General features: G+C 41.1%; 1 protein-coding gene across 1 annotated transcript in view; it reads right to left on the reverse strand.

The window, feature by feature from the left end:
• Positions 1-12160, reverse strand: part of dpp6a (dipeptidyl-peptidase 6a) — a 935015-nt gene that overhangs the window by 249347 nt on the left and 673508 nt on the right. The window contains exon 4 of the mRNA XM_028804164.2: positions 3715-3809. Coding sequence (XP_028659997.2) covers positions 3715-3809 — 95 coding nt within the window. The remainder of the gene's footprint in view (positions 1-3714; positions 3810-12160) is intronic.

Consider the following 12160-nt stretch of genomic DNA (forward strand, 5'->3'; position numbering starts at 1 on the left):
ACTCTGATGTTAACATGAAGCTTTGTAGAACGCAAAGACATAAGAGTTGAGTAAACGGTATAGCAATCCGAAGAATGCAAAGTCCTAATACAGAATCCAAGGCATATTCCAAAAACACACAGGGGGTTAAAAATCCAATAAATCATAGAAGAACAATAAACACAAGTAAACTCACCAACTCCCTAGTACATTCAAAACGAACCACCAGGAACTGTGAGAGACCCTCAGATTTATAGGGCAGAACAAAAAGAACATAAAAGAAGACTTTGAATCCTAGCCAGGGAAGGAATTCTGGCTGAGATATATTAACCTTAAACTTTCAAATTCAGATATCCTGTACTTGGTTTCTGATTCTATTACTCAGATTTGCATCTAAGCATTGCTCTTTTGAAGATGTCACCCTTTCACAATCAGTCTCAGTCAGAAGTTGTGGCATGACTGTGGACTCCTCACTTTTATTCATCAAATATATACCTTCAATGACCCAATCATGTTATTTCTTTCTTCATTATATTCAGAGGATTAAACCCTTTCTCATTATGTTACACAATTTCTTGTTCAGGCACTTGTTCTTTCTCTGCTGGATTATTGCAACTCTCTCCCAGAGCAGCTTCCTTCAATTGCTATCCAGCCTCTCCAAGTCATACAGAATGCAGCTGCTCGACTGGTATTCTCTGTCTGTCATTTAAGTCCTACAACTCCTCTGCTTCGTCTCTACACTGGCTTCCAGTTACAGCAAGGTTCCAGATCAAAGCAATGGTCTTAACCCTATGGTTCTCTGAATTTCTGCTAACCAATATGTTTAGTCATTGATGTCTCCATATGGCCCTTCAAGATATCTGTCATTTACATTTAAGAGGCTCATCAAACATAACTGGTGAGTGGCACAGAGAATATAGATGAAGAAATTAAGACACCTCAGACATTAAAATGAGGGGTGTAACAGAAACGTACTTGCTAGCACAAAAATGTAATCTTTTTATAGAAAGCCAAACACTTTTGCCAGCTTGATAACAGGAATGTTTATGTTGATTTCAGAGAACTGTTATTGGATTGACATTCCTACATTTTGCCATAGTCAATTGTGAGATATGGCCAGTCATTCATCCCGGACAATACCTCCAGGCCACTAGATGGAGCCCTCCTTGCAGCATGAAGGTGCCCCGAATGCCAGCAGGGAACTATGGACAACGAAGTTTTTATGCACAGCCCTGCTGGCTACCATGGGGACTGCCAGGAGTCGCTGCAGGGAGACACAAGGACATCTATTTTCCCTACACCCTGGAAGTACGTCCCATTCACATGGACAGAAGGAATGACGTGCTCCCGGGATGAAAAAGAAGAGTTTTTGATCTGACCCAGAAGTGCTAAGAAATCGCATGGACTGAGGGTTCAGAAGCACTTCTAGGGTCATGGACTATAAAGGATTGTGGGAAATCCCAGATGGACGAGCCGAGTTGGGAGGAAGGGTGACTGAGCTGCTGGGAGTGGAGGATTGGTTATCGTGATTTGATTATTGATTTGTTTATTGAGTATTGTGGAGGGGAGGTGCTTTATGCACTTTATTATTATAATAAATATTCATCTTTGGACTTTTACCTGGTGTCTGACGTGGTGTCCAAGGGTTCAAGGGAGCGAGAGCGCCCCCCATCTGTCACACTATCCAAGGCACTTTTATGATCACTTACATTTTAATTAGCATACTGCATGCTCGAAGGACTAAGGGAAACAGGCAGTATGGACACACTGAACACTGACAAACAACCCTGTAGCCCTGGAGTTATGGGCACATCTTGAATATCCTGCCCTAGGCTGAAAATCAGACACATGACAGTTCAAAACTTACTCCATATTCTGGATCAGTTTTTCTCACTCAATCACCAGATAACAGATGGGTCTTTACAAAAAGTCTGAAACTAATGTGCAATTTTAAAACACTGTTCAACAACTAGGGATTCAGCAATGGTTAAAATTATAATGCTACAGGAATTAAGAAGAAAATAAAAAATGTACAAACAAGTGATAAAAATGGGTCAGAGCTACAAAAAAAAGCAATAACAAATCACCCTAGGTCCTGATGAATAAAATGTAATTTTCGTTGTTGTTGCTAAGTGACTGTGGAATGATTTAATTTTTTTCCCCCTTTTGTTGCCAAATTTTAGCTTTCATCTGTATTACTCCCACAATCAAAAACAGAGACTATTAAGATTCTGCACATATTTAAAATTATTTTATTTTTATTTCTGATTATAAGAGCCACAGACTAAGAGTGCAGTGTGCAGCTGTGTATAGAATGTGATCAAGCACAGAAAATAATAGGCCCGGTTCCTTTTAATAATAATAATAATAATAATTCTAGGGCGGCACGGTGGCGCAGTGGGTAGCGCTGCTGCCTCGCAGTTGGGTGATCTGGGGTCCTGGGTTCGCTTCCCGGGTCCTCCCTGCGTGGAGTTTGCATGTTCTCCCCGTGTCTGCGTGGGTTTCCTCCGGGCGCTCCGGTTTCCTCCCACAGTCCAAAGACATGCAGGTTAGGTGGATTGGCGATTCTAAATTGGCCCTAGTGTGTGCTTGGTGTATGGGTGTGTTTGTGTGTGCCCTGCGGTGGGTTGGCACCCTGCCCAGGATTGTTTCCTGCCTTGTGCCCTGTGTTGGCTGGGATTGGCTCCAGCAGACCCCCGTGACCCTGTGTTCGGATTCAGCGGGTTGGAAAATGGATGGATGGATAATAATTCTTTGCATTTATATAGCGCTTTTCTCACTACTCAAAGCGCTCAGCAATTGCAGGTTAAGGGCCTTGCTGAAGGGCCCAACAGAGCAGAGTCCCTTTTTTGGCATTTTACGGGATTTTACATTATATAAATGATTCAGACCAAAATATTGAAAACAACTTGAACTTTTCAATTAATTAAATTACGTAGATTAAGTGAAACCCAAGACTAAGCAAAAGCACATAACATATTTTCTAACTGCCACCTCTAGGAATTACTACGTTACAGCAAGACTTTGTCCCATTGCATATATTTATTTTCAATTGTACTGCTATTTTAATGTGTTTTTTTGTTTTTATGTATTTTTTTGTTAAAATTATGTATATTTACCATTTGTATGTATGCATTGTATATTTAAGTTATTTGAATATATTACTTGTGTTTGTGGGTGGAACACTGAGATGCCTAGGTTGACCGCAGCTGGCATACTTCCTCAAACCCAAAACACTGGTATTCATAGACTGAGATGGAGCAGGGCGAATGAGGACACAAAACAACAATTTCTGCTGCAAATGTGCAAAGTGAATGAAAACAAAGGCAACTGATGTTCAAAGAAAAGTGAAGAGCAGATTAATAAATAAATAATCCATTAAACAAGTGTTCATTGGAGAAAAAACTTATAAAATAAATATATCTAAATAAATAAGTTAAAATCCAATACAGTAGAGAAATAAAACCCTTATTTGCTTCCCAGTAACCTCTTCCTATCCTCATCAGGAATTTGGGGGTCTTTCTATGGAACCACCCACAAAACATGAGGTACATATGACAAAATACACAGATTCATACAAACTAAATGATCAATAAATGTCAAATAACAAAAGGAATCAAAAAGGAACAAAACAGACATACTGTAAATGCAGCATTTGAATCCCAGCCAGAAATATAACCATCTCACGTAAGAAAGATGAAGAGATACTTAAATGTGACATGAAAAAATACTTACAAATTTTTTGCTCTCAATCACAATTGTAGTTTCTTTTGTTTCCACATTATATCTCACAACGCTGCCTTCTTGGGTATGGTATAAAAGTTCATTATCTGTTTGAAACAGAAGGAAAAAAGAAAACATCAGTTGGACTAGCAAATAAATGCAGAAATAGCTCTAGATATGTTATTAGCATGACATTTCACATATTTTTATTTGATATGCAATGTACATATATATAGTACTTAAACAATATGATGATTTGAGCAGGACAGAAAGTCCTACTTGGTGGGTCATTTTTATGCTTTTCACGAGTTACTTTGAATCTGTTTATGTATTTGTACTCCGACAGTTGCTGTGGCAGTTGTGTCAGTAAGATAAAATCTCCAAAACTACATTAAACATACATATAAGAATTTTTTATAACAGTAAATTAAACCAATGCAAAATAAAATTTCAGTGGTTACAAAATATATCACATGATATTCTCATGGGTAATGCAATATGCTGCATGGCTATTGATATAACTGAAAACACATCCAATTAAGCAACCATGAAATCAGACAATGCTTACTTCTGAGAAGGACAGCCATGACAAATTTAGACAAGACATCACATTGTCAACAAAGGTCTGTATTGTTAAATCTGTTGTGTTTCCAGTAGTGATGTATGCCTGTGAGAGTTGGACTATTACTAATGCTGTATGCAAAAGAATCGATGCCTTTGAAATTTGATGCTGGAGAAAACTGCTGAGAGTTCTTTGCACAGCAAGAAGATTCAACAAATGAAAACTTGGGAAAAAAACAATTCAAGCAGATTTCTCAATGGAAGGCCTGATCATCAAAAAAGTGCACATTCTTCGGCCATATAATGAGAAGGCAGGATTCTGTTGAGAAGACCCTTATATCAGGGAAAATTAAAGGAAAAAATTGATAGAGACTAAGACAGATAGGTAGCATTACTGAGATAATGGTTATGACCTTGAAGGAACTCAATGATGAAGTTTCAGATAGAAAGGCCTGGCATGCTAAAGTCCATTAGGTCACAAATAGTCTGACCGAACTAAAGGTTTTAACAACAAAAACACAATCTGGACAGCCATCCATTAATTTTTCAAACTTGCTTAATCCAAATCAGAGTCCGGAGAGCCAGCAACATGGAAGACAATTCTGTACAGGGCACCATTCTATCGTATGATACACTCACACACCTACACCAAACAGATTTTGAGTCACCAGTTAAGCAAACAGTCACATCTTTGAGATGTATGTGAAAAACCAGACCCATGCAGAAACATAAAGTATCCAGGTTGGTACCTGAACCCAGTCTGCGAGAGCTGTGAGACTTCACTTCTATACATAATATACTGTATTATACAGTGTGTTGTTAGGTTTACATCTGCTGTAGACTCAAGAGGTTACAGAAGAATGATCTGATAAACCAAAAAACATCCAGTGACTGACAGTTCTGTGAGTGAAAGCAAATCGTTAATGAGAGAGGTCAGTGGAGAATGGGCAAAGCCTCTCAAGCTACAGTAAAAAAACCAGCTATAAATAGTCAAATACCAGCTCTTTACAACAGTGGTGGGCAAAAAGGACATCTCTGCATGCACAGTACACCAGACATTGAAGTGAATAGGCTACAGCAGTAAAGGCCCACGCTGGTTTGCACTCCTCTCAGCTAAGAATAAGAAGATGAGGATACAATGGGAATGTGGTCACTAGAAGTGGACAATCAAACATTGGAAAGAATGTTACCCAGTCTGACAAATCCCTTTTTTAAACGATGACATGCAAATGCTTGGTTCAAAATTTGGTATAAATAGCACAAATGTCTTAATCTATCCTGCGTTTTTCTAATGGAACAGGTTTTTGTTGTGAAGGGTACAGTGTAATGGAGTAGTGAATGTTTTGTTGGCACATATTAGCCAACTAATATGAAGTGTCATTTGAATTCCACAGCATTGCTGATGACCACGTACATCCCTTTTGGACCACAGTGTTCCCATTTGCAAAGTAATATTTCATTAATAATGATATATTATCTCAAGCTGTTTCCATTAATCTGGGAGTGATGGTCCCACATCTCCGTCCAGCACAGCAGTTTAAGGATAAAGTGGAACAGGAGGTTCACAGCAGGAATTAGTGATACAAAGATCTGTAGAACGTTCACGTTTTTGAGAAAGCATGAGATAAAATTCCAAAAGGAATGTTTCCAGACCTTCGTTGAACACAGTACATGCCTCAAAGAATTCAGGCTGTTCTCAAAGAAAAATAGGATGCCCAGTGCTAGACAGGTATACCTTTCTCTATTATAAAAAAAATCTTGGAAGGCTTGGAAGGAGACGAGACGTGATTTTCTTGGAGACACTTTAACGTCCCGCGAGATAAGGCAGTGAGACAAAAGGACAGCTGCTGTACAGGCTTTTAAATGTTTGAAGCTTTCCGCGACATGCAGATCAAGCAGCACGGAACAAGAAGCAGCAGCAGCAAGCCAGCTGATCGAGCATAGAGGAGGTAAAAAAAAATGTATTTGTTTCCCATTGTTTAAGAGGGGCTTTTGGAGGAGCGACCGCATCTCCTTAGCGTGTGTTCAGCCCCCTTTTCACAACGCAAGAGGCAGAGACATGAAGTGGTTGGCGTGTAGCGCGCCCTAGGGTGGGGGGGAGAGGGTGGACGAGTGAAGCAAGCAGGGGACAAAGCCCCCTAGTAATAAAAAGGCAACTGAGTACATAACATCTATAAAGACAGAACAGGGAACTGAATCGGTGTTCCTACATGCAAGAGCAAAAAATGCAAAATATGTGGTACCTCAGAGCAACATGCAGTTATTCTCAAAATATACTTACTATGTGTCTGAATTAAAACAATTTTGAAAGTATATTATTAACATTATAGCACTAATATGTTAGCATTTCATTATGAGCCTAAAAGCTGAATAAAGTCTGACACAACAACACAAAACTGTGTTTGGCCTTCAGCTCCTTTCTTTGAGAGGATTGGATGAAAAAGCACCAATGTCTAAAGATGAAGTCAGGACCTGTGTGCTATGGAAAGATGACACAGTGAGGATTTATGTAAAGGATAAGGTAAAAAGCCACGTTAAGTGATTTACTGTACGTTGTTAGCAAACTTTTTAAAATATAACAAGGTACAGTAAATGTTTTTTCCCATCCTAGATTATGTAGGCTCCACCTGATTAGTTCTGGCTCTGATATACTGTATATAGAGCACTAGATTATTCTAAACGCCGTACTAATTGGCCATTCTTAAAATGCATTTTAATATATGCTGATTGTGTTTTCATTTCTTTGAAATGGTCCCTTGTAAACAGCTCAATGTCAAAGGTTTGACACAGTCACAATTTTTAAAACAAGCTACCTCCTCTTTAGTATTTCTATAGAACTTTATGTTACCTGATATTTTTAAATGTAGATTCATGCTATTTATATATTTCTGCTAAATTACTGAACAGGAATAAAAAGAAAATTCACTGCTATCTCAGTATTTCTCTGTTCTGATCCTAAGAGTCCAGTTTCTTCACTTTCCACTGCAATTAAACTTTGAATCACTGAGTAACAAGTCAAATGAAATCAACATCATCTACTATCTTGCTCACAGGGTAGTACTTGAGTCAACACATACTATACTTGTAACAAAAATACTCAGCAAGGTGTGGCAATTAGCATTTTTTGGCGTGGAGATTACAGAAAAAAATGATACATAAACCAAGATTGTGGAAAACTGTCAAAATAGGACCTGGTCTCCTAATTAACATTTCAGTTCATTAAATGCATTATAAATATGCTGCACTGTGCAGATTCTGTGCCGTCTTCCAGCATATTATATGTACATTAGCAATAAGTACTACTTCCATCCTCTGCCCTTGCACTGCTTCATAAGTGAAGATAATTTTAAGTTATTTTTAATTTTAAATATGTATATTATTTATGGTAGTTTTGTGGTTTCTATGGTCAAACACACAATGGGTTTAGATTTGAGCCTGAGTTTACAAATGAAAGGAGAGATTTGGTGATGCTTCTTTTATTAGCTAAAGCTTACTTGTCTCAACACCACTTTCTAAAACTTTTTAAAAGCTGTAAATCTTTCCATTTCAACTAGATTGCTTGAGAGTTTGATCATTCCCCACAACTGTTTGTGTGAACAGTTCATCTTGGCTTCTGTTTAAATGCTCTAAACATTCTACCATATCTGTAAGATGAGACTATATCTGATAAAGTATGCAGCACAACTCCTGGTCTAGGCTTTGGACTACTGCTAGTCTCTGCTGGTGGGGGTAAAGGCATGTGTCACCAAGCCACTGCAGAATATTCAAAATGCAGTGGCATATGAGGTGTAGCACATAGTAAGTAGCAGCTCATATTAAGTTCAAGTCCTTGATGTTTTAGCCCCTGTATCTCTCTCTATATATAAAATCCAATGTCTGTCTGTTTGCTTTTCACAAGAGAACTACTTAACGGATTTAGATCTGGTTTATTCTATAATTTGCTTGAACGTTCCGGTTGATTTTGTGACTTCTCTCATTGTGCGAAGTACAGTATTATAGTTCGCTTGCAGTACTGATTTATTTGCGCAAATCCAAGAAAAACGTAGAGGGCGAATCTTACATCCTCTTAGCTAGCAAACGAGAGAACTACTTAATGTATTTAGATCATAATCATCATATCGCAGGAGCGATATTTTCGCACTAATCCGAGACAGAGTCTGCGGGCCAAGGGGAGGGGGAAGTGTGACGTCAGGAGTGGGAAGTCGGTTTACCTTTGAGTTTTGGAGTATAACTTGCCTCCACTTAGCTAGCAATACCTTTTTGTTTATTGATTTTTAAAGTTTGTCCTGTTTCACTACTATGGGGGTGGAGCCACGGGGAACGGATGGTGTGTATATATATATATATATATATATTGTCACACATGTACGATTAGGAGGCAGTCAAAGAGCCTAAAGGTGAGTAAAACATCGCGAGATAAGGGGATGTCACGTGGTACTTACCTGAACTCTCTTTTGCCAGCAGGAAACAAGAAGAAAATTAATCCCGCAACTTCCGGGTTTTCAAAATGGCCGCGATGACGTCACTTCCGGCCAATACTGATGATGTCACTTCCGGCACCCACAAACCACCTCACTTCCGGTTCCTGTTGCCACATCACCATTTTGCCAACCATTTCCTGTCACATGTTTTTTTTGTTCTATAAAACCACCATTTTGTTTCAGTAATGTGGTTCATTGTACTTTCAAGACTTTGAATCACTGCATTTTTCAATATTGTCTGCACGACAATATACGGGGACGGTCCCCAAATCTTTATTTTGTATTTGTGACTTTCTTTTTCGATCACAATTGGCGTAGCCGGCAGGATTTAATTGTTCAAGATGTCAGAAGAACAAGACCTGAATACTGTTCTCTCCACGATCATGGGAGATTTACAGACCCTGAAAATTCAGATGGGGGAGACCAGGACTCAGTTGGCGGAATCGGAGGCTCGTTCGGCAGCTAGGATACGGACGGAGGTCGCTCGGTCACCACCCATTGCTTTGACTACTCTTACTGAATCTGATGATATCAAAACGTATTTTTTGATCTTCGAGCGTACCGCTAAGCGGAACGCACGGCCGAGGTCGGAGTGGGCGTACCAACTGGCTCCCTACCTGAAAGGAACGGCGCAGAGGGCCTATTATGATTTAACTGAGGAGCAGGCTGCTGATTATGACGCTCTCAAACTAGAGGTCTTTAAACGCTACGGCGTATCTCTGGAGCAGCAGGCAAGAGAGTGGAGGGAGTGGCGATTTGACCCTGAGAGGCCACTGAGAACCCAGGGCTTTGAAGCCTGGGGAAAGGTCTGTCGTTGGCTACGGCCCGACGTCAATGACTCTCATAAGATGGCCGAAATTCTAGCGTGTGAGACCTTTGTTCATGCCCTCCCCGAACACATAGCCCAGCAAGTCCGGAAACACACTTACGAGGACATGGACTCTCTTATAAAAATCGCGGAGCGTCATTGGGCAGTTTGCAAATCGGGACGATCAGAACGGTTCTCTCGCCGAACCCAACAGGCACGTGGGGCAGCTCCTGAGCCCCCCCGACAAGCTCCCGAACCTGCCATCCGTAGAAGGGACAGACCAGCCAATCTTCCCTAGCTGTTTCAAGTGTGGGGAGGTTGGACATCTGTCTCCTAGCTGTTCCTTTGAACCGATCGATTGTTCGTTGATAAGGATGGGAAGAGGAGGTCCTCCCTACTTCAAATATTCTCGAATATATCGCGCAATTACGCGATAGACTTGAGAAAATTAGACCTATTCTAAAAGACAATTTAGAAAAAGCACAAGCAGCGCAGTCTCGTTATTATAATAGAAACACCGCCATTCGGGAGTTTGTCCCGGGTGATCGTGTAATGGTGCTCGTCCCAACCTCCCATTCAAAATTGTTGGCACACTGGCAAGGTCCTTATGAAATAAAGGAACGAAAAGGACTCGTCGACTATTTGGTTAAACAACCTAATTGTCGACCGAGTGAAAGAGTGTATCATATAAATCTACTGAAACTGTGGAAGGACAGGGACGTTGATCCCTCCTCTGGACAACCTAGTTCTCTTTTCATGTCATGTGCACATCTGAATTTTGGTCCTGATTTGACATCTGAACAACGACAAGATCTCGAACGGGCTATCTTGTCTGTCCCTAAAGTTGTGGACGAGACACCCGGACGTACTGCGTTGATTGTTCATGACATCATTACGGACCCGGGAGTGATTGTCAGAGAGAGACCTTATAGGCTCCCGGAGGCAAAGAAAGCGGAAATAGAGCTGGAAATTAGACGAATGCTGGAACTAGGGGTTATTGAAGAAAGTTATAGCCCTTGGTCTAGTCCATTGTCCTAGTTTCTAAACCTGATGGCTCGTGGAGGTTTTGCAACGACTTCCAACGACTAAATCAGGTCTCTAAATTCGAATGCATATCCCATGCCGCGAGTGGATGATTTACTTGATCGGTTAGGGAACGCTCGATTCCTAACTACTCTTGACATGACTAAAGGGTATTGGCAAGTTCCCTTAACGGACTCCGCTAAAGAAAAAAACGCTTTTAGTACGCCCAGTGGACATTGGCAATATAAGGTGCTTCCTTTTGGTTTGCACGGGGCACCAGCTACTTTTCAACGTCTGGTTGATACACTGCTTCGGCCCCACAATTCCTATAGTGCCGCCTACTTGGATGACGTTGTCATTTATTCCGGCACATGGAAGGATCATGTATTGCAGGTTAAAGCAGTCCTCTCCACACTAGCGTCAGACGGGCTTCGTATTAACCCGAAGAAATGTTTCTTCGGATTGAAGGAAGCCAAATATTTAGGCTACGTAGTGGGTGGGGGTACTGTTAAACCACAATGTAATAAAATTGATGCCATCTTGAATTGGCCCCGTCCGATGAATAAGAGGCAGGTTCAAGTATTTTTAGGGCTGGCGGGTTACTATCGCCGTTTTGTACCGGACTTCTCTGAAATTGCTGTACCCTTATCGAATTTAACGAAGAAACGAGCGCCTTTAAAAGTGGTATGGGATGATGCGGCGGACAAAGCATTCAGTGACCTGAAATTGGCCCTTATGTCAGCACCGGTGTTGAAATCTCCTGATTTGTCTATTCCTTTTATTCTCCAGACCGACGCATCGGCCACAGGATTGGGTACCGTGCTGAGCCAATGTGTCGACGGTGCTGAACACCCCGTTATGTACCTCAGCCGGAAATTGTTGGAACGAGAGACCAAGTATGCTGCGGTGGAGCGAGAAGCCTTGGCGATCAAGTGGGCTATCACATCTCTACGATACTACCTACTGGGATGCGAGTTTACTCTGGTGACGGATCATGCCGCTTTGCAGTGGATGTCTCTTCATCGTGAGTTTAACCCGCGCATCACTAGGTGGTTTTTGGATTTACAACCTTATCATTTTAGTGTCATTTGTCGTAGGGGTTCCTTGCAAGCCAACGCAGATGCTCTCTCTCGTGTCCACGACCTCGCGGTGCAGGTCGCCCGACCCGAGGGGTCTGGGCTGAAGGGGGGGTCATGTTACACATGTACGATTAGGAGGCAGTCAAAGAGCCTAAAGGTGAGTAAAACATCGCGAGATAAGGGGATGTCAGGTGGTACTTACCTGAACTCTCTTTTGCCAACAGGAAACAAGAAGAAAATTAATCCCGCAACTTCCGGGTTTTCAAAATGGCCGCGATGACGTCACTTCCGGCCAATATTGATGACGTCACTTCCGGCACCCACAAACCACCTCACTTCCGGTTCCTGTTGCCACATCACCATTTTGCCAACCATTTCCTGTCACATGCTTTTTTTGTTCTATAAAACCACCATTTTGTTTCAGTAATGTGGTTCACTGTACTTTCAAGACTTTGAATCACTGCATTTTTCAATATTGTCTGCACGACAATATACGGGGACGGTCC

The sequence above is a fragment of the Erpetoichthys calabaricus genome, chromosome 6 (assembly GCF_900747795.2).
Source record: "Erpetoichthys calabaricus chromosome 6, fErpCal1.3, whole genome shotgun sequence".
NCBI classification, from domain to species: Eukaryota; Metazoa; Chordata; class Cladistia; order Polypteriformes; family Polypteridae; genus Erpetoichthys; species Erpetoichthys calabaricus.